The 23688-nt window shown below is 39.7% G+C and overlaps 1 protein-coding gene across 12 annotated transcripts in view; it reads left to right on the top strand.

The window, feature by feature from the left end:
* The window catches only part of ptprc (protein tyrosine phosphatase receptor type C), a 145586-nt gene that overhangs the window by 71976 nt on the left and 49922 nt on the right, over window positions 1-23688 (top strand). For 4 of the 12 annotated variants that reach the window (XM_059984685.1, XM_059984680.1, XM_059984679.1 and 1 more), the window contains 8 exons: window positions 1955-2011; window positions 5442-5513; window positions 9765-9839; window positions 10398-10415; window positions 11513-11767; window positions 12579-12677; window positions 17929-18060; window positions 22264-22386. In XM_059984685.1, coding sequence (XP_059840668.1) covers window positions 1955-2011; window positions 5442-5513; window positions 9765-9839; window positions 10398-10415; window positions 11513-11767; window positions 12579-12677; window positions 17929-18060; window positions 22264-22386 — 831 coding nt within the window. Of the gene's footprint in view, window positions 1-454; window positions 548-1954; window positions 2012-5441; window positions 5514-9764; window positions 9840-10397; window positions 10416-11512; window positions 11768-12578; window positions 12678-17928; window positions 18061-22263; window positions 22387-23688 lie in introns of all 12 variants that reach the window. The other 8 variants (XM_059984687.1, XM_059984684.1, XM_059984689.1 and 5 more) reach the window with 5 other exon arrangements.

Here is a 23688-nt window from a genome sequence, read left to right as displayed (position 1 = left end):
TTGATGGGCCGAATAGCCTTATTCTGGTCCTGTTTCTTGTGGCCTTTTGGTCTTAGGCTGTATGGCATGCACTATTCTTCCCACATTTTTCCTTCCGACAGATCACTCAGCACTTACAGCCACTAGCACGGCTTCTTCATCAGTGAACACTACGTTAACAAATGGTTCAATATGCCCACAGTGATAACCCAGTCTTACATACTTAAAGCAATATGTTAACAAATTGCATGCCTAAAATACATTGAGAGCACCTGACATTAATTAAAAGGCAGCTAAATTAGTCTATTTCCATACAACTTTCTTTATGCAGACAAGCTCAGTTAAATCCTGTTGCTAACCATTTGGAAGGTGAATGGTGTAAGGCATTCTGTCTCAGTTCATAGTGAAGCTGAGGATGTGACTTCTATCTGTTTGGATGTTACATGCAACTCTGCTCACATTTCTGATCTTCCAGCAGATCACTCATCACTCACACCCACTGGCACGGCTTCTTCAGCAGTGAATACTTTATCGGTATCAGTAAACGCCACGGAAACTAATAATACTGGCAAGTTCTCTCCATGCAATTTAGGAATTTTGAGTGCCCTGTACTAATTGTAATGAACATATGCCATTAATATTAAGTAATTAAAATGTTCCAATATTAACCTCAGCATTTCCACTCCTCCCTGATGTTTCTCTGTTGCTCATAATTTTGCCGATAAATATGCGCTTCAATTTCCCTGGACAGTCTCACTCACAGCATGCCTTTTTCCCCTTGTTATCAGGTCACCTTCCTCACCGATTGTCTTTCTAACATCTCTTCTTACAAATATGGTTGTTTATTAACCCATTATTGTCATCTCTCCATCTTTATACCCTCCCCCCAATTCCCTCATAAAGTCTATATAACCATCTGTGTCGTTCTTGATTGCCATACTTCCACAGGTATATCAGAGCCTTTGCTTATCTGCCTCATGCTTCTTACAGCATTAAATATTTGCTATCCCATTTTGGCAATTTTAAATTCCTTAGCAGGCTCTTACTCATTTTCAGGATGACATTTTCAAGCCTGCTTTCTCCTTTCTCAGCATCTGTTCAGTATCTTCTTCTCTGACAAACTTATGTAAATAGTTTCCAATGACACTAGAAAATTTGTGAAGATTTTGATCCCAACCTACTGAGACACAACCCATTTGGCATGTATATGTTTCAACTTCCCCAGACTGTTCCCAATATCTCAATATCCCAATAGTGTAAAGCTCACTTTCCTGCACCATCTCTACAACCATTCATTCAGCTGTACAATGTTCCTGTTTCTGTACTCACTTGTCTACACTATGGTGATGAATCAAATGATTACAAAGTTTAAAGTCCTGCTCAGAATCTCTTTCCTACTGTCTCTCTACATCACCTTGTCTTATTTCCCACGTATGCTGAATGCACTAATATGAATATTGACACCCGGCTATCAGCTGCTCAGTGATACCACTAAGATGGTTCCAAGGAAGCACCATGCTGTTTTCTAAACGTGTCTATCGGCCACAACTATCTTGTCGAGGTATTGAAGTTTTGTCCATACCACTCCCTTTATTTGGAGACGACCTTCTCACGTTACCTATTTGCATGGCACTGGCCTCACTTGACGGGAGAATTTACTGTCCCATTTGTATTTATGATGAACTACTGATTAAGGCTATGGATGCCTTTAAAGTACGTCATAACCTACCTGCCTATTCAATTTTGCTTATCTAGCACTCAGCAACTATGGTCACCAAGATGTATTCTAGAATGAACTCAGAGTTTGAGCTGACCCACAGCTGACCACACTTCCTGCACCGGTGGCAGTTCAGAATACAAGATGTACTCTGGTATCCCAGGTTGTGCAGGACACGCATTTCATACGACTGGGCATTTTTATTGATATTTCCTTTTGTGGCATGTATTTTCACTCACTGTTTTCTTTATCCCGCAGATCGCTCTACAAGCACATACACCAGCACGGCTTCATCAGTAAATATAACCAGTCTAAGTATGTCCATGAATAGTTCTAACTCTGACATCAGTATTTCTGTGCAACACACACAAGATGCTGGAGGAACTCAGCTGGTCAGGCAGCATCTATGGAAGAGAATGAACAGTCAAGGGTTTGAGTGCAAACTCTTCTTCCAGCATTTTATATGTGTTGCTCTGGACTTGCAGCATCTGCAGAATCTCGTGTGTGTATTAGTATTGTTGTCCGATTTTTGCTGCCAGTTTTGCATGCACTCCTCAATGAATTTACATTAGCTCTTACATTTTATACCATCCCTTTGCTGTTTTGATAATGTTTGCATCTCTATTTACCACATGACTGGAGTGTCCTCTACATCCTTGGAGAATCGCAGCATTGAAGAGGTGATTCAAAAACTAATTCTTTTTAGGCTAAATTGGCACTTGAGAATTTAAAAAAAAAATTTATAGGTTTGCCAGATAGAGTTTTCCTTATTATATTCATTGGAAATAGCTGATTATATAATGATTGTAAGTATACCTCAGGCACAGACCATTACTCCTGTGTCAGATTGCTCTTCATTTATATCCTGTAAATGGTGTATCAGCAATGACCTTCATTTAGCTTCATTTATGTTTGTGGAAACGCATCAGCTTCTTGTATTAGTACCACAAGGTATACATGCTATAGTGTATTGACTAGGAAGTGTTGGAGACTGAGGAGTTTGTTTCATCTTATTAAGTTGTAACCAGTTGTTTGTCGCAATGTGCAATTGGTCTTATTCTTATAGACTTTCTCCATTTGTAACTTCTTACCAAACATGGGTAATTGTCGTTATTACCTGAAAGTACTCTGCTGTATAGCGGGCTTGTCCTTTAACCTCCTCCCTTCCTGACTTCTTCAGACACTCAAAGTGTGCCACAAATATCCTGAAGGTATTTTGATGAATAGTGCATTGGTTCAGCAATGAAAGCGTTTCTGCTCACATCTATTTCCAGAGCATAAGCCTGAGGAGAAATCAAAGGAGACCTGTTGTGCTGGTCTCCATTCTGTTTGGATTTGTAAGTGATTGTTGATAAAATGCTTGTTTGTTCAATTGAAATATATCTCGCTGCTCATGGTTTAGTTTCTCCATTTGATCACAGCCTCTGTCCACAATCCAACCAGAATAAATAACTGTAATTATTTTGAAAAGGCTTGCTTGCATGAAATTTTGCCTTTCTGCATGGTGCACAACACGCATTTGGTGGGTCTGAGTCATCATTTAAATATTTCATTACAGGTTATGTAGCTTAGTTTTGGTCTTCCACCCGATCACTCAGGCAACTATTTGTAAAGAGATTGGTGTAAGCCATCCTCTAACAGTATATAGCAAAACTTAGTGTTGGGAAGTGTATGGTCACGCACTTTGGTAGAAGAAATAAGAGCATAGACTATTTTGTAAATAGACAGAAGATTCAACGATCTGAGGTTCAAATGGTCCATGGGTATCCTTGTGCAGGATTCCCTAAAGATAAACTTGCCAATAGAGTTATTGATGAGGAATGCAAATTTTAAGTTAGCATTTGTTTTGAGAGGATTAGAATATAAAAGCAAGGACGTAAAGCTGAGGCTTTATAAAACATTGGTCAGACAGCACTTGTGGTATTGTGAGCAACCTTGGACCCCTTATCTAAGAAAGGATGTGCTTACATTGGAGAGGGTTCAGAGGAGGTTTTGAGTTTTCAAAGGAAAGGGTTATCATATAAGCAGTGTTTCATGGCTCTGTGACTGTACTCACTGAAATTTTGAAGAATGACAGGGGATTTCATTGAACTCTATCAAATTTCTACATAGAGTAGATGTACAGAGGATGTTTCCTATAGTGGGTGTTGTCTTGAAGTAAATGGTACAGCCTCGAAAAGAGGGACATTTGTTTAGCATGGAGATGGGGAAGAATTTCATCGATATGGTACTGAATCTGTGGAATTCATTGCCACTGGCAGATGTGGAGACCCGGGCACTGGGAACATTTAAGGTTGAGATTGGTAGGTTCTTCATTAGTCAAGCCATAAAGATTACAGATAGAAGGTGAGAGATTGGGGCCAAGAGAGAAATGGATCAGCCATGATGAAATGGCAGAGCAGACTCGATAGGCCAAATGACTTAATTCTGCTCCTGTGTCTTATGGTCTTATAAAATGTCAGAGCAGATTTAATGGGCTGTATAACCTAATTCTGCTCCTATCCCTTGTTACCATTTCCACTCCTCCCTTATGTTTTTCTGTTGCTCATAACTTTGCTGATAAATATGCACTTCAATTTCCCTCGACAGTCTCACTCACAGCATGCCTTTTTCCCCTTGTTATCAGGTCACCTTCCTCACCGATTGTCTTTCTAACATCTCTTCTTACAACTATGGTTGTTTATTAACCCATTATTGTCATCTCTCCATCTTTATACCCTCCCCCCAATTCCCTCATAAAGTCTATATAACCATCTGTGTTGTTCTTGATTGTCATACATACACAGGTATATCAGAGCCTTTGCTTATCTGCCTCATGCTTCTTACAACATTTAATATTTGCTATCCCATTTTGGTCATTTTAAATTCCTTAGCAGGCTCTTACTCATTTTCAGGATGACATTTTCAAGCCTGCTTTCTCCTTTCTCAGCATCTGTTCAGTATCTTCTTCTCTGACAAACTTATGTAAATAGTTTCCAATGGCACCAGAAAATTTGTGAAGATTTTGATCCCAACCTACTGAGATGCAACCCATTTGGCATGTGTATGTTTCATCTTCCCCAGACTGTTCTCAATATCTCAATATCCCGATAGTAACAACTTTTGATAGCAATTGCTAATAAATATCCTTCACATGCAATAATGCCGTGAACCAGAAAAGAACAAAATTGTTTGAAAGACAACTAACATATCCAGTCTCGTAACCAGAAAGATAATCTTTGAGAAGCATGTTTAGCCAGCTAATTAAGAACATCCAATTGTGGTTTATATGCGGGGAAATAGACACTTCAATTACCCAAAAAATTTAAAAATTGTGAAATTCAAAAATTGTGAGGGGGTAAAGAGCCTTGGGTTCGATGAACACCTTGTCTTGTTATTCTTTGTTTTAAATTGAGATATGTCAAGACTTTATTCTGATATTTTTGAACTTCATTTTTGAAGCAAACTTTATCCAAATTGGAGAAATGTTCATTAGAAACAGAAAATCCGATGTTCAACTCATTAGAAGCAAATGCTGAAGAGTGCAATCCCCGACAAATCAAATTCGGATGGGAAATGGACAAAATCCAAGTGTTACCTTAGCAGGCCGCTACTTCACATCACAATGAATATCCAGGTTCCAAATGGAGAAATGTATGGCACATCATCCTATCAGAAAATTGTTAGGTTTTGAGAATGCCTGTGTATTTTTATGTCATTGGTGCATTTATTAACAGCAACCATTATTCTTTGGCTCTTCCAACAGATTTCACAGCACCCAGCACTCCAGGCACCAACGCAACAGCAGCAACTACTCAGTTCAACGAAATCTCAGCAGGCACGCTCTACTTTCTTACTTGGTCACTGAAGTGGGTACTTCTCCCACAGAACCAATTACACAGCACCTGACTGGCACCAACTGAGCAATCACATCAAGCTATGAAGCAAAGCATCATAGTCATGTTATCGCAGTTAAACATCTCATGGCATTTGACAGAAGACAAAAAAAATGTTGGAGATATTAAGGGCATTTTCAGTGACATGGTCACCATTCTGCTCTAGAGGGTAGAATGGAACTAAGAAAGGACAAATGCAGAGAGCTTAAGGGAAAAGATTCCAGACTTTTGACAGCTGAACTTGTAGTAATAGAAATGGAGAATGAGTGAACTGAAGATGAAGAGCAGAGTATTCAAGAATAGGGTGGGGTGGACAATTGAAGAGAAAATGAATTGAGAACAAATTTTAACCTATGAGTTCATATAAGTCTTGGAGAAGCTAGAAGATGTGTGAATGGGGCTAAATCCCTGTTAAAATGTGACTATCAGAATAAAGAATCCTTAAAATCGTGGAGATCAGAAGATAAGTAGCTTATCAGCAACAAATCAGAATGGTCAATTATAAGGTAGCATAGCTATGAAAGATGACTTCAACAGGAAATGAGATGAAGCCAAGAAGAAAGTGTTAAAATGTAGGCTATTTTAGTAATAAGTTAAATATGAACTTCTAAACACTTCCTAGATTAAAATTGAACATCAAGTTTGTGAATGATTTAGGAGAGGAATGGATTGCATGACTAGGAAATGAAAATATCAAATTCATTGACCAATTTCAATGGTTTTGTACTTCCCAATTCTTGAAAGAAAGTTCTGCCCACCAGCTCTAAATGATAGACAGGCAATCATTTTATTTCCATACAGCACTTAACATTGATTTTTCATGTTTATAAATGTTCTCTTCTTTTCACTACAGGAAAGCAGGGCTAGCTTGATTCAATGTTTTAAAATAGAATATTGGTATTCCTTTGCCTATATCTGTCAATGTTTCTGGTATAATGGTACATAGATATTTTATGGTGAAATTTATACTGATTCTAATGTTTGAAAAGAAAGGTTCTTGGTACAAAATGGAAGTCTTTAATCTATTACTGTAAAAGAACTGCCTTGAAACTTGATTAACAAAACACCACTCCATTCAATCCATTGATAACATCAACAGCAATTTTCCTGCACATTGTAATGCCACAACATACCTAACTAGGGTTACAGGAACTCCTGGTATCTTTGTTAAAAGATTTAACAAAGTTGAAGTTTAGTTTTGGTCACCTACCTACAGGAAAGATGTGAACAAGGTTGCAAGAGATCAGAGAAAATTTACGAAGATATTGCCAGGTCTGGAGGACCTGAGTTATAAGGAAAGATTGAAAAATTCAGGAGATGGGGAGATTTGATAGAGGTGTACAAAATTATGAGGGGTCCAGATAGAATAAATGCAAGCAGACTATTTCCACTGAGGTAGGATGAGACTGCAAGCAGAGGTCATGGATTAAGGGTGAAAGGATTAAGGGGAACATGAAGAGAAACTTCAATCAGAGGATGATTAGAGTGCGGAATGAGCTGTCAGCAAAAGTGGTGCATGCAAGCTCAATTTCAGTTTCAATGGTTTTGGCACGGACTACATGGGCTGAAGGGCCTGTTTCTGTACCGTGCTCCTCTATGACTCCTTCACTTATAATCAAGTTATATTTCAAAATACAATGTTCCTCAAATTTAAGGTCTATGGTAGGTAGCTTAAATGATGATCTGATAACTAAATGCAGGAATTGTCGGTGGCTAATCTGGCAATCTGAGTTACCAAGGGGACTTGCAATAAAATGTGGGTGATCTGTAGAGGTACAAATCCTGATTTTAAATCAGTTTATGTCCTAATGGGTGGAGATTTCCAGTAAAATATGTTGAGACGCATTCAAGTATTCCAAACCTGCAGGAACCAATATTTGCCTTTAAGCTTCATTCACAATCCTGTGGATGTTTAGCCGTCTACAAAACTTAATGATGCCAGCCTACGATGAAGCTGAATCAGGTTATGTAAGCAATGCAGGCAAATCAAGCAGAGTTTATTGTCATGTGAACAAATATGGTGAGGTACAGGTTCAATGATGGAGTGATGGAAGTGTGTGGACCACTGGAAAATGACACTGGAATGATAGTGATGGGGAGAGGGGGGGGGGTCAAAGAAAAGGAGAATTAAACTTATAAGTATTTTGCAGTCAGCCTTCACCATGGAATACCCTAGCAGAATGCAGATTTACAGAAGTGTCAGGGGTTAGAAGTAAATAGTGAGAAGGTGCTGGAAAACTAAAAGGTCTGAAGGTAGGTAAATCACCTGAATGAGTTGGACTACATCCCAGAGTTCTGAAAGAGGAAGCTGAAGTGCTTGTGGGGGCATTAGTAATGATCTTTCAGGAATCAGCAGATTCTGGAATGGTTCCAAGGATTGGAAAATTGCAAATGTCACTCCACTCATTAAGAAAGGAGGGAATGTTGGAATTCTTTGAGGAAATAACAGGCAGGACAGACAAAGTGAGTGATTGTTGTTTATTTGGACTTCGGAGTCCTTGTGCAGGATTCCCTAAAAGTTAACTTGCAGGGTGAGTCGGTCATAAGGAAAGCAAATGCAATATTAGTATTCACTTTGAGAGGACTAGAATACAAAAACAAGGATGTAATGCTGAAACTTTATAAGGGATTGGTCTGACCACATTTGGAGTACTGTGAGCAATTTCGGGCCCCATATCTAAGAAAGGATGTGCTGGCCTTGGAGAGGGTCCAGAGGAGGTTCATGAAAATTATCCCAGAAATGAAAGGGTTAACACATGAGCAATTGGTTTCTTTGGGCCTGTACTCGCTGGAGTTTAGAAGAATGAGGGGGATTTCACTGAAACCTACTGAACATTGAAAGGCTTAGATATCGTGGATGTGGAGAGGATGTTTCCTATAGCTGGAAACTCTAGGACCAGAGGGCACAGCCTCAAAACTGAGGGACGTCCATTTAGAACAGAGATGAGTAAAAATTTATTTCCGCTGATGGTGGTGAATCTGTGGGATTCATTGCCGCAGACGGCTGTGCTGGTCAGTTCATTGAGCACGTTTAAGGCCGAGGTTCATTGGTTCTTGATTAATCAGAGCATCAAAGTCTACAGGGAAAATGCAGGAGAATAGAGTTGAGAGGGATAATAAGTGAGCTATGATGGAATGGCAGAGCAGACTTGATGGGCTGAGAGGCCTAATTCTGCTTCTATGTCTTATGGTCTTATGACTGCAGTTTGTCAAATACACAAAACTCACCATTGCCATATGATTCCCACAAAACCAACTCCACCAGAACGTCAGGCACATGAAAGGCACATCACCTGTAAATTCTCTTCTGGATCACATATCTGATTTGGAAGTATCTTCATTTTTTTAGCATTGCTGGTTCTACATCATGCAATTCCCAGTACACTGTTCTGTGGGTATTGTCCTCCAGGGCAACATGAATTCAAGATTGTGCTTCAGAAGCACCTTCACAAAATCCTGGCCTTGCCAATGATAACTACATCCTAAGACATTACAACAAATCAAGGTGCCCTGGGATGTCAATAAATGAATCACTGGCTACAGGATATCCATCTAAATGCAGTATTAATGGAGTTAGCCCATTTAAGTTTAGTCATTAGCCACCACTAAGATCTTGGTGATAGAGGATTAAACAATAGCAGTAGCAGTGAACATCAGCTGTTTGTATAGCCACCGATAGTTGTTTGTTTAAACCTGGGAGAATTGAATTTTGAGGATGATGTGAATTGTTGGCAAAGGACAAAAATTGTTTTGATAGATATGGAGCCATAACTTACATAAATACTTAAAGTATAATATCATCCAGAGATTTTATCAAGATCCAGATAAGAGGAAGCTATGAGACAAAGTGTATGTTTTCTATTGCTGTGTAGTAATGCTGTTGTCTTTGGAGATGGTCAGAATCTAAGAGGCTAAACTGATATTTGTTACTTATTTAGTTATAAATTACCCCTTTTTAGTTTATAATGTGATTGTTTTTAAGCAAATTGGTTTTAATCTCATTTTAGGTTTGAAAGTAAAATTTTCCCTTTCTCTGTTACTGAGCTAAACTTTTTCAGTCAGGCAGTCTGTGTTTGAAGGCTCCATTTTATTACATGATCACTATCCAAGCATGTTGTTAAATGATAGCTGGTATGAAATATATTTTCTTCAGATATGTGCATATTCACTTAACTACTTTGATCTTTCTGCAGGCACAAGTAACACCACAATCGCAGGCTCCAACACATCAGTGCCTACTACATCCACTCCCAGCATAACAGGCCAAAGTACGTTATAGAAAAGCCACTTTGCATTTGACACGGCACATAATGAACAAACAAACTTTGCACTTGCACTCCTGGTGCCATTGTTGAATGTAGAGTGTTTCATTTGTTAACTGAGTTTGCACCTGCAAACAACACAAACGTTTTGAATCCTGAAGTCCTGACAGAAAAGGTCAGACATAAGACATCAGGCTTGAATTGTTAGAAAAAAGCATTATCTAGAAAGTCATGAGTATTTTTCCTATGTTCTGTTGCCACCTTTGATGGTTTCTTTAAATGAGAGGGTGATTGGATTTTGAGGATGAAGTGTGTTGCCCGAAATCATCCAAAATTGCATTGATTTGGAAAAATCCAGCAAAAATTTGGTCTGTAATATAGTAAAAATTCCAGCTGCACAAAAATATCCTACCTTCAAACTTATTGTAGTTACTATTCTGTAAGCTTGGCCCATATGAAAGGAATGTAATGTGTTTGTATTAAAACTGCCAGATGTAGATGATGTACTTAAGTTTGAGGGATAATTCAATTTTGTAACATACTGTAATCTATTTTTAATTTCAGCTACTGGAACAGATTGTGGTAAGAAAAATTTTAATATTTCTGAACAAAGAAAACGTGGATTAGTTGAGGTGGAGTCTATTAATTATTCTAAAACTTTATTTATTTGCAGTTTTTCTGCAGTTACACTATCTATATTTTGGCACATCATATTTTGTCCTTTCCTCATTATAAACTGACAATGTGTCATTTTTATTATCTAAACGATTTTGTGACAACTATAATTAATGTAGAAACATCTAAGATACAATTTCAGATGTACTGCTCCCAGATTTGGGAAGGACAGGTCATTAACATCAGCCTCATCCAAAGTTTTCATATCAGAAATGGTGGCCTGTAATGCTCCATAAATCAGTAGGAGTATTGTTGAGTTACTGGTCTATCAGTTAGACATCTTGAAAATATCTCTGAAATCTCACCTGGGAGTTTTAACAACTAATTAAATGTAAAATAAGATAAATATAAATTTCTCTTCAAATAAAAAAAACTCATGTTGTTGCACATGACAGACAAGAGAAAGCCCCCCATCTCTTTGAGCCCGCAGTGATTAGTAAGATCATGGCTGATGTGATTGAAATTCCAACACCACAATCCAACCCCACCATCTTTCTAACCAGCTCCCATAACCTTTCCATAGTAAATGGCAACTGTAGTTAATCCAAGCACAGCAACACACCTGACTTAAGGCAAAGTTTCCATGATTAAGAAGTAGAGGGAAGGCACAGAAGTCCAGAAATGCCCCTGTCTGTACAATCCTCTGCCCTGGGGGATATCAGTGTAAAACATCAGCTGAATTACTCCAGTCCCAGTTGTCAGAAACTAAATAATTCATAGTCTATCCTTTTTTAAGAATGTATTTGTTAATAGGCTATGGACATCACTGGCAGTTACTTCCTCTTCTATCCAAACAGGAAGGTTACAGTATTCTGCCATAAACTGATAGGGTTTTCAGGAATGCTCAATAATCTCATTGAATTAAAAAGTTCTTTCTGTGATTTAGTGTGTAAAGAAGAGTAATTGCCCTTTCAGATCTATTTCATAAAATGTAATATTTTATTGGCCAACATGATGAGTTACGACTGTATGTTCCAAAATAAAATGTATGGTTTTTCTTTCAGGAAATTATGAAATTAACTGTACTGTAAGACAAGTGACAGAGGCAAACATCACAATGATCATCAGCTACAAAATCAATGAAAGTGTAGTAGTAACTATTCAGCAAAGACCCTTCAATCTTAGTTCAAATAACAGCATGAAGGAAATAATTATTAAAAATCTTGAATTCTGTACTCCTTATAACCTCACGGTAACAGTGAATGACAAGTGCCCTAAATTTTGTGAAAATACAATTGCCACAACAGAACCTCGGAATGGTAAGTATTGAGTAATATGCTTCAATTTAATGCAAATTAACAATTTCCAAGTTCAAATGTCAGAGACAAAGTGGAGTGCTGATTGGGGTGTTATTCTGATTCTTGGTCTACAATAGTGGTGTCTGCAGAGATTAATGCTGAGACCTCTTGTATTTTTATGACATATATAAATTATATGGGCAAAAATGGCAGGATACTTGGTAGTATGGAGGAGCGGAGGGATCTGGGGGTGCATATCCACAGATCCCTGAAAGTTGCCTCCTGAAATTATGAGAGACAAAGATCAAGGTGTAGAAACAGAAACTTTTTTCCATGGTAGAAATGTCATGTATTAACAGATGTAGCTTTAAAATGAAAGAAAGAATGTTTAAAAGAGATTGGTGAGGCAATTTTTTTACACAAGAAAGTGGTATATTCCTGCAGCACACTGCTGGGAGAGCTGATGGAAATAGATACCACAGCAACGTGGAAGAGGCATATGCACAGGGACAGAATGGAAGGCGATAAACCATGTGCAGGCAAATGTGATGAGTTTCCGTTGGGATGGTGGTTGTCAATGACATAATGAGCTGAAGAGCCCGTTCTTGTGTCCTCTATTCTAACTATTGTTTTTAGGGATTTTAATTCACAGTGCACGTCCTTGCTAGTCTTCAAAAACTGTATTGCTAACTTAATAAAATATGAAGTAACCATATGTAGCAAATGTGAAAGAATAATTTTAAACATTTATATTCAAATGTTTATGGCTATAAATGCTTTTGTAGAGAGTGATTAATTTATTAGTAACCATTATTTTCAATATCTTTTCAAGATTTAGACTTTAATATTGCCCACAATTCATCTCACTTCTCAATCAGTGAAACCACGGAAATGGAAAAATGCAATCTTACTTATGATTGGATCTGTAATGGTAATTATAATAATGATTTTACTATGATAGTTTTTGTTGTTCTTAGTCCAAACAGAAACACCTATGGGTGATCTTTTTGCAATGAAGCAAGATTAGAATCCATTTGAGTGGATTTCTTGTAAATGGTTCTGTAATATAAAATGAAGGTTTTATATGTATATGACATCTTACATGATCTCAAGCCTCGGTCAGTTAAGCACCACTGAAGTGTATTATTGGAGATGTGCAAACCATACACTACAACATAGAAATGACGTGTGGGCTCAGAAAAGATTTCCAAGAATGGTTCCTGGGTTGAAAGATGTCTGTTATGAGGTTAGATTGGAGAGAGTGGGACTTCTTTTTAAAATAAGAAGACTGAGGGGAGATTAGATTGATGTTTGTGTACTAATGAGGGGTTTGGAAGACTGGATTATGAGAGGCCATTCCTGTTGGTAGACAAATGGAAGGATAAAAGTCACAATAGAAAGTAAAGGGAAAAGGGAGCTATGAGTGGCATGAGGGAAGTCTTTTTATGCAGCAAGTTGCTGAAATCTGAATGACACTGCCTGTCGAGGTAGAGACAGGTTCCATTGTGGCCTTCAAGAACGAATTGGATAAATATATGATGGAAAAAATATTGCCAGATTGTGGAGAAAAGGCTGGGGCAGAGGGGGAGTATGGAACCGGTGAGTTGCTGTGGTTAAAAGAACTCATTGGGTCAAAAGGCCTGCTTCTGTGCCATAAAGATTCAATGATTCATAAGATCACATAGACAGCAATGAATTTGTTTTTATTTGTTTGTTGAAATGTAAATTTTAGCTGAGACATCTTCATTGATCTTCTGAGGAACCTTTTTAACCTGTTATTAAGAGTTGTGATCTTTCAGGTGAGGTACGTTTTAATATCTCACCACTGACAATGTAGCCCTGAGCATGTCTTCATAATTTTGAAGTTAGGGTATGCTGTGGAGACAAGTGAGACTGCAACATTGAAAACTTTTGAACAGTGGTGCATTTCTTGTGGCTGGGGTGATTCCAGCTTCCTCTCAACCATTGTTTGCTAGTCCACAGCAGACTTGCACAAATGCTGTGCAAGCTTCCATGAGGTCAGCAGCTCCTTTTATACAAAGAAGGGAAGAGAAAGAGAAACACCACTGAAAGATAGATTTTCTTATTTTCCACCCCAAGAATGATTTCAAAAAAAGGAAATAAGAGCTGAGCCTCTGACTATTAGGTCTCCAACCTCAGCTATGCCCTGTGATATCATGGGTTTCACCTCATCTGGGCCTGTATCTTGAGTATGGATATGCATTTGGTCCATTATAAGGCTGCAAGTGAAAGAAGAGTAAGCATTCTTTTATCTAGACGCAGGTACTTTTCAGATTGCTGATGTGAGGTACAATTGGTAGGATGCCCTGCTCTGAGTTGAAAGTCTCCCTCCATTTGGTTCTAGGTACAAGCATTTTAGTGGGGGCTCCAGTGTAGTACCAAGGGAGGACTGCTTTGTGTGAGATAGTGCTGTTCAGGTCAGGTGATAAACCAAGGCTCCTCCCAGCTGAGTTTATATTGGCTTTTTTATGAAGAAATGTTGTGAAACTGTCCTCGGTGTCATTCAACCATTGAAAAATCAAATAGGTAATTTCCACATTGTTCTTTGTATGAGCTTCATGTGTGTAAATTAAATGGTGACTTTCCTACATCATAGTAGTGACCAAAAGTTAGAACTACATAATTTATTTAGCAGATTCTAAAATGAATACACAAGGTACTTTGTTAAAGGTTGTACGCTCAAATTCCACTCCAGGTTCTTCAATAGCAAGCATATAAGGGAAGTGTCCAGTGGAGTACTGAGGAAGTGCTACTTTGTAGGAGATGCTTTGTAGGAGAATTGAGAAGGCTCCACTAAACAGAAGATCACAGTGTTAAACCTTGTAGTGATATTTCCTACATATATCTGTCTCACTGTTAGAAGTGCAGGTCTCTTTGCCCAACCCTCTCACTTTAACCAGACATAAGGTTCATTTTGGGAATGGAGAGGTTAACATGTGAGGAGCATTTGGCAACTTTGGGCCTGTTCTCACTGGAACTTAGAAGAATGCAGTGGGATCTCATTGAAACCTACTTAATGTTGAAAAAACAAGATAGGGTGGATGTGGACAGAATGTTTCCCATAGTGGGTGGGGGGGGGGGGGTATCCAGAACTAAAGGGCACAGCTTCAAAATTGAGGGGCGACCCTTTAGAACAGAGGTAAGGAGGATTTTTTTAGCCAGAGAGTATAGAATCTGTAGAATGCTCTGCCAAGTCAGTGGGTATATTTAAGCCAGAAGTTGATCGTTTGTTGATCGTTCAAGGCATCAAAATATATGGCAAGAAGGCAGGTGTATAGGGTTGAGTGGGATCTGCAATCAGCCATGATGGAATAGCGGAGTAGACTCAATGGGCTGAATGGTCTAATTCAGCTCTTATGTCTTATGGTTTACTGGAATTTCTTTGTTAGCTATGTTAAAACCAAAATGAAAAAAAAAACAATTATCTGGTGGGGTAGGACCTAAGGATGCACCTTTACCATTCATTAATCACTCCCCTCATGGAATGCTGGACTGTCAGAATCAGACTTATTATCACTGACATATGTCATGAAATAAATTGTTTTGCGGCCGCAGTGCATTGTAATACTTAAAAATTACTATAAATTACAATAAAAATTTAAAAAGTGTAAAAAAGAGGGCAAAGTAGTGAGATGGTGTTCAGGTGTTCTGAAATCTAATGGCAGAGGGGAAGATGTTCCTAAAATGTTGAGTGAGTGTCTTCAGGATTCACGTTTTGAAGATGTCCTCTCTGGTGAAGAAGCTAGTACCCATGATGGAGGTAACTGAATCCACAACCATCTGCAACCACTTGCACTCCTGTGTACTGAAGGCCAATCAGAGTGCTCTCCACTGTGCCCCTGTAGAAATCTGCAAGGATCTTTGGTGACTTATCAGATCTCTCAAATTCCCAATGAAATAGAGCAGCTTGGGTGCTGTCTTCATGTTTCCATCAATGTGTTTGACCTGGGATAGATCCTCTAATATGCTGATGCCCAGGAACTGAAACTGTTCATCCTTTCCATTGCTAATCCCTTAATGAGGATTGGTATACGCTGTCCAGAATTCCGCTTCCTGAAGTCCATAATGAATTTCTTAGTCTGACCGATGTTGAGTGTAAGGCTGCTGTTGCAACACCACTCAACAAGTTGATCTACCAAACTCCCATATTGCTCCTTGTCGCCACCTGAGATTCAGCCAACAACAGTGCTGCTATTAGCAATTTTATAAATACTACTTGAGCTGTGCCTAGCCACACTGTCATGAGTGCAGAGAGTAAAGCAGAGAGCTGAGCACATATCCTTGAGGTGCAACAGTGTTGATTGTCACCGAGGAGGAGATGTTATTTCTGGGTTTCGAACTGAAGTTTAGGAGAGGGTGAATACAGAGAGGTGTTCATATCTCGTTGAACCAGGAATAATCTAGTTTAATAATAGTATAAATGGGTGACGAGAGTAAACGGGACCAAAGGTGCTTGCTTTGAAATCATTTAAATTTGATTAATTTTGACATTGATAAGCAGACAAAATTATTGAGTTGGTTTCTGGAAAGATGGGAGTGAGAGATGGTAAAACTGTATTAAACTTGTATTGTGTCTTAGTTAAACCACATTTGAAATATATGGTATGGTTTTTCACTTGATATAGTTAGAAATAAATGAGAGACACTGAAGAAGATGCACAGTACCTTTTCGTGAATAATATTAGAATTGAGAGAGGGAGAAGGAAGAGATAAGAGGGAGGAAGATTAAACTGAATGCAGAATGCAGATGAATGCAGAAATTCATCTAGAAATTTAGATGAAAAGAATGAGGGAGAAAAGAATAGCAGGTGTGTTAACGGGATCAGTCGTGTAGAGTGGATGTAGTCTATATGGGCCATAGTCTCTGGAATCATCAGTTGTACTGAATGGCATTTTGTGCTTTACTCTCAATATAATTTCGAAGGTTCAAAGGTCCAATTCAATATCTGAGAAATGTACAATATACATCCTGAAATGCTTTTTCTTTGCAAACATCCATGCAAACAGAGGTGTGCTCCAAAGAATAAACAACAGTTAAACGTAAGAACCCCTAAGTGCCCCCCCAGCTCCTTTCCCTCCCTCCTATACATAAGTGACAGCGAGCAACAACCCCCTCTTCCCCCACCGGCAAAAAAAAAGCAAGCATTGATACCGTCACTGAGCACTCAGTGTGAGCAAAGACAGTTAACCCAAAGATTCGTGTTTCACCCGGCATTCGACATACTGCAGATTCTCTCTCTCCCTAATAAGGGAGAAAAAGGTGTCTCCATTTTCCCAGTGTGCGGGGAGCGGGAAGACATAACATACAACTTGCTGGTTTACAATGTTAAAGGTACGTTCTGTCGCTTTTTCAAGTGCTGTGCCTGAAGAGTGCAAAGATCCCAGGTCTTCGGGCCCACAGCGAATATCCCGATTCTCCTGACAACACACTGGTTTCCTGCCATGACACTGACCCTTGAACCTCCCGTCTCCAGAGCCCTGAGATCTCAGGCTTCTGAATTTGAGCTGGACTCTCAGACCGAACCCTTGTCATGCTGAACAACAGCCAGACCTGAAACCCTGAGAACAGGTCCCGTTCCCACAAAGAACTGAAGTCAGTGTGTAACTCCAGGTCAGGGTCTTCAAAAGACCCCTGAAAGGGAAAAGTAAAGTTATTAAAGATGGAAAAAGAGCTGTTTCCGAAGATGCAAACAGAGGAGTCACTATTTAGCGCATCTTAACTTTGCTCCGCCTCCCCGATTATATCACATATGATATAATTTGCAATAAATATCAATGATTTAGATAAAAATATAGAGAGATGGATTAGCAAATTTGTCAATGGCACCAGACTCGTGGAGTCGTGGGCAGTGTAAAGGGCTATCAAAGAATACCATGCGATATAGATCATTTACAGTTATGGACAGAGGAGTGGTAGATGGAGTTTAATCTGGACAAGCGTGAGGTGTTGCATTTTGGAAGGTCAAATAAAAGGTGAAAGTGTACATTTAATGACAGCCACTTAATAGGTATGGAGGGAGTGGGGTCCCGGCCCATAGTTCACTGAAAGTGGGTCATTTGCTGTATATATTTGCTGATTATATGTTTTATAATCACCGTTTTGTAGGCCTAGCGAAGTCTTAATTGTGTTACCACTTTTGCCATTTTGTTTTGTTTTTCAGACAATGAAACCATATCTAAAAAATTGGCTATGTCCATTCCAACTGCTTGTAAACAATACAATTGCTCTATCACATACAGCACTGGAAAATGGGAAAAGGTTAAAAATGAAATCCTGACAGCAGAAGTTGAAAGTAAGTATTTAAGTTTACAGTGCTTTATGATGATCAAATGCCTGTAAAACCAGTCCATTCCAATGAAGAGAAGATGGTTTTGAATTGCTTGCATTGATACAAATTTAGACTTCATGTTAAATGACCATGACTGCTGTGTTCTGTTTGGCATTTTCTGTTGAGAAAGCCAAAGTCACCTGTGCTTCTTTTAGTGGTGCATGTAAAAGGTGCAAAGACTGAATTAAAAATGTTGATTTAATGCAAAGGCTACCTGCTCGTAATGTGCATGGATTTGGATGTTTGCAACGGAATGATTCTGCTCAGCTTCCTTTATACTCGACTTCTCATCACATAGATGGGGCAAAACTATAGACTGATGTCTAACCTATATAAAAAAAAACAGACAGCAACACTCAGACTGCTCACAGAAATCAATGACTCCATTATATCTGATCATTCCTTCTTGAAACTACAGTGCAGTCCATCTTCATTAAAATGCCTCATTGGGCAAAATATTGTTTATTATACCCTTAAGTCTCTGAAACTACAGTTTGACGGCACTCACGTAACCATTATTTCTCTGTGGATGATTGGCAAACAATAAACATCAACACAAAAGTAATACAAATAAATGTTTATCTTCAAGCCCGAATGCACCACTTATGGTAGCACTTGTGAGTGAAACATAGTTTCATGTGGGACAAAAGTTACCCTTTACAACTTTAGCTTAAACCTATAGCACCAGGTTGTCCTTTAATAGCCATCATGAATATCGTGTTGACGTGTGTAGAAGTGAGTTCTCATGCTCATCAGAACAATGGGCAAACATAGGCAGAGGGCAGACAGAGCTTCACAATAACATCACGCTGTGATTGTAATTGTGTGTTGTATACAGTGTTGTTTTGCAATCCAGAAAGGCTCTCCTTTTTAGTAGAGAGAAGAGAATGTGGCCCAAATGGTCCTAATATCTCTGATGAAATAAAGCAGTCAGTAGATTGTTGGATTCATCTAATACAGTGTCAAACTTTATTATATCTATGCAACATCTTGATTGCATGTACTATCCCTGTTCTCCTTTGACATGGTTTTCCAAATCAATTTGCTCCAGTTGACGAGGGACTGGTGTTTCATCTGCAGTACAGTGATGCAGCAGGCATCCCTTTCAATTTTTAACCATCCCATCAAAAGTCAATTGCCAACTGAATAAATGACCTCCTGCAAATGACCAGGTGCTGTTTCTCACCGTGGCCAACGTGAGAAGAACCCTGTGCAGGGTCAACCCACGGAAGGCCAGACAACATCCCTGGTAGAGTGTTCAGAGGATGTGCAGACCAGCGAGCAGATGTTCTCACTGACATCTTCAACATCTCCCTGAGTAGAGCCACCATTCCAATGTGCTTTAAGGCCACCACCATCATCCTCGTGCCGAAGAAGTATTCAGTGTCCTGCCTCAATGACTACTGTCCCGTTGCACTCACATCCATCATCATGAAGTGTTTTGAGAGGCTCGTCATGAGGTATGTCAAGACCCTGCTGCCCCCCTCACTGGACCCCCTGCAGTTTGCGTACCGTCCCGACTGCTCAACAGATGACGCCATTGCCATCACTCTCCACCTGGCTCTAACCCACCTGAACAAAAAAGACACATACGTTCGGATGCTGTTCATAGATTTCAGTTCAGCATTCAACACGATCCCTCAGAAACTGTTTGGAAAGCTGAGCCTACTAGGCCTGCACACCTCCCTCTGCAACTGGATCCTAGACTTCCTGACTGGGAGATCTCAGTCAGTCCAGATCGGAAGCAGCATCTCCAACACCATCACACTGAGCACGGCGGCTCCCCAGGGTTAAGTACTCAGTCCACTGCTGTTCACTCTGCTGACCCACGACTGTGCAGCAACACACAGCTCGAACCACATCATCAAGTTCGCCGATGACACGACTGTGGTGGGTCTCATCAGCAAGAACGACTGGTCAGCTTACAGAGAGGAGGTGCAGCAGCTAGCGGACTGGTGCAGAGCCAACAACCTGTTTCTTAACATGAACAAAAGAAAACAGATGGTTGTTGACTTCAGGAGGGCACGGACCGACCACTCCCCGCTGAACATTGATGGCTCCTCGGTAGAGATTGTGAAGAGCACCAAATTTCTTGGTGTTCGCCTGATGGAGAATCTCACCTGGTCCCTCAACACCAGCTCCAAAGCAAAGAAAGCCCAGCAGCATCCCTACTTTTTGCAAAGACTGAGGAAAGTCCAACTCCCACCCCCCATCCTCATCATATTCTACAGGGAGAGCATCCTGAGCATTGAGAGCTTCCTGAGCAGCTGCCTGGTTTGGAAATTGCACCATCTCGGATCACAAGACCCTGCAGTGGATAATGAGGTCAGCTGAGAAGATCATCGGGGTCTCTCTTCCCGGCATCACGGGCATTTACACTACCTGCTGTATCCGCAAACCTAACAGTATTATGAAGGACCCCATGCACTCCTCATACAATCTCTTCTCCCTCCTGCCGTCTGGGAAAAGGCTCCAAAGCATTCGGGCTCTCACGACCAGACTATGTAACAGTTTCTTCCCCCAAGCTATCAGACTCCTCAAAACCTGAAGCCTGGACTGACACCTTACTGCCCTATTGTCCTGTTTATTATTTATTGTAATGCCTGCACTGTTTTTGTGCACTTTGTACAGTCCTATGTAGGTCTGTAGTCTAGTGTAGCTTTCTCTGTGTTGTTTTTTTTTATTACATAGTTCAGTCTAGTTTTTTTTATTCTGTGTCATGTAACACCATGGTCCTGAAAAATGTTGTCTCATTTTTACTATGTACTGTACCAGCAGTTATGGTCGAAATGACAATAAAAGTGACTTGACTTGACTTGACCTAAATCTGTAACCCACACACACAAAATGCTGGAGGAACTCAGCAGGTCAGGCAGCATCTATGGAAAAGATTATAGTTGACATTTCGGGCCAAGACTCTTTTCCATAGATGCTTGGCTTTCCAGCATAGGCAGATTTTCTCCTGTTTGTAATCTGTAACCAAGTTTGAGATGTACTTTAGAATTCTTCTTGTTGATCAGCCATTCTTTACACTTTTAAAACTGGTCCCAAGTTTTCTTTTTAACATTTTTCCCAAGCCATCTACAACTTACCTGCAGCATCCTTCAGCGCATTAAATTTAAACCTCACCATCTCACTTATAAATTTCCCTTGATTTTGCACACCCAATTTTTTGGTCATGTCATAAGCCTACAGTCCTCTGTAAATACTCAAGCCCTTTGTGTGCCATCTGCTGATCTTGCAATTTTTGTCAGATTCCTTGGGTATTGTGATATCTAAAACTTTCATCTTCAATTTTTTCTTCATATTAAAGGTACAGTATCAGTGAAATTTTGTCATCTTTTATGGCCTATGCACTTATTTTCCTGAGGAACTTAGCAACTGGTGTATTGCCCATCAGATGTGTACATTTTCTGCCACTGAAGTGATTCACAGATATTCTATAAAGGGCTCCTCATTGGAAAGATTCTATCTATTTGTAACAGATTCCTGTTATTCCTTCAGGTTTTTTTCTATGTTTAGTAGATGTGTGAATGCCCGTTCAATGTAATGGGATTGCTAGCGCCATCGTGCCAGAGATGGAGCTTGCAATGGAAATAACGTTGAAAATGTGTAGCTCGGGTGGTTGATGGTTGGGTTGAGTTGTTTTCCCATCTTGGCAATCCATTTGCAAATGTTTCGTCTCCTTACGTGGTGGCAAAACGTTTGCAAGTGTGTTGCCATGATCGAAGAACAACTCAACCCAACCATAGAGCATGGACAGTTAGTAAGGAAAAGGATTTTGAATTTCTAAAGGTTTGCAATAAAATTCCATTGGGTTGAAAGGCTACATATTATACTGTCCTTCAGCACCAATCCTCCCATCAAACTTGCACTCTTTTGATTGTGTACATACCTTGCATACTTTTACACTACTTGCAATTCTTCTTAGTCAAATAAGCATCACAAGAGAAGAATGTTACTCTCCACAAAGCTGCGAAGAAGCTTGGACTTAAAGAAGCTAGGGTTACAAGCTTGTGATGAGAAAGACCTTACTTTTTTCTGAGTATTATGTCACATCTGTCCAGAGAAAATTCAGTTGCTCATGAGCTCAAATGCTTTTTAAAGTATGGACAAAATCATTATGGAATTGATTTCTGATTTTCCTTTTTTTTTGGAATTTTATAGAACCTAACATGCCAGTTCTTAGCAATGTGTCTATTACTCGTACATCCGTTGAAGTGAAATGGAATGTGAGTACTACGGATTTAAAACCTGTACACAATGTCATCATATCCTGTAATTTTTCAGGTAAGAAGTACTGGTTAAATAACCAACAATAGTGCTACTTTGCAGTATATGTATCTCATTTTGGATATTATTAGCTCAGCATTTGCTGCAGTGGTGTCTGCCAATATATAGGTAATAGGTAAATTGTTCCAGAAGCTTTCCTTCTGAAAGCTTGTTTGATATTTTCCCCCAAAGGACCCTAACCTTAAATGTTGCTTGTTTCTCTCCCTGTAGATGCTACCTGACTTGTTAAGTGTTTCGAGAACTATCTTATTATTCATGTTTTCATTTAGTAATTGGAAATGAAAGACACTCAATAGATTGGGCAAAATCCATGAAGAGAAAAACAGATCTATCATTTCAGTTTAGTTACCTTTGTTCTGGTTCAAAGGTTCAAAGGTCAAATTTAATGTCAGAGAAATGTATACAATATACATCCTGAAATGCTTTTTCTTTGCAAACATCCACAAAAACAGAGAAGTGCCCCAAAGAATGACTGACAGTTAAACATGAGAACCCCAAAGTCCCCACCGTGCTTCCCCCTCCCATGCGTATGCGGTGGCGAGCAACAATCCCCCCTCCCCCCACCGGCAAAACAAAAAGCGCACCCACGACCGAGCATAAACATGAGCTAAGCGATAACAAATACACAGACCAAAGTTACCACAAAGGCTTTGCATTTCATCCGACATTTGACAACCTACAGGTTGCCTCTCTCCCTGGCAAGGAAGAGGGAGGTGCCCCCCATTTCCACAGCGAGCGGGAGATATAACAACAGCCTACAGGTTCTCTCCCTCCCTGGCGAGGGAGAGGAAGGTGTCCCCCATTTTCACAGTCAGCGGGAGACATAACAGCAACCAGCTGGTTTACGATATTAAAAGTACATTTCATCACTTTTTTCGAGCTGTGTCCGAAGATCTCAAAGACCTCCTGTCTTTGGGCCCACAGCAAAAGATTTTCCAGCTTCCAAAATGACACACGGGTCTCCTGCCATGACACCGACCCTCGATCTGCCAGTCTCCAGAGTCCCGAGATCTTAGGCTTCCGAACACAATCGAGGCTCTCAGGCCAAACCCTTGACATGTCAAACAACAGCTGGTTGTGGAACCTTGAGAATGGGTCCCATTTCTGCAAAGAACTGAAGCCCGTGGGTAACTCTTCAAAAGAACTCCGAAAGGGAAAAGATATTAAAGGTGGAAATAGAGCTGTTTCCAAAGATGCAAGGAAAGGAGTCACCATTAGCTGCCATTATCCCTCCTAAGCTCTGTTTCGGCATTAGGTAAAACATGCTGCTCAAACAGTGCAACAAAATGGAAGAAAGCT

The sequence above is a fragment of the Hypanus sabinus genome, chromosome 11, assembly GCF_030144855.1.
Source record: "Hypanus sabinus isolate sHypSab1 chromosome 11, sHypSab1.hap1, whole genome shotgun sequence".
NCBI lineage: Eukaryota > Metazoa > Chordata > Chondrichthyes > Myliobatiformes > Dasyatidae > Hypanus > Hypanus sabinus.
The sequence above is the reverse complement of the archived record's forward strand: the minus strand, read 5'-3'. Positions and strand labels throughout refer to the sequence as shown.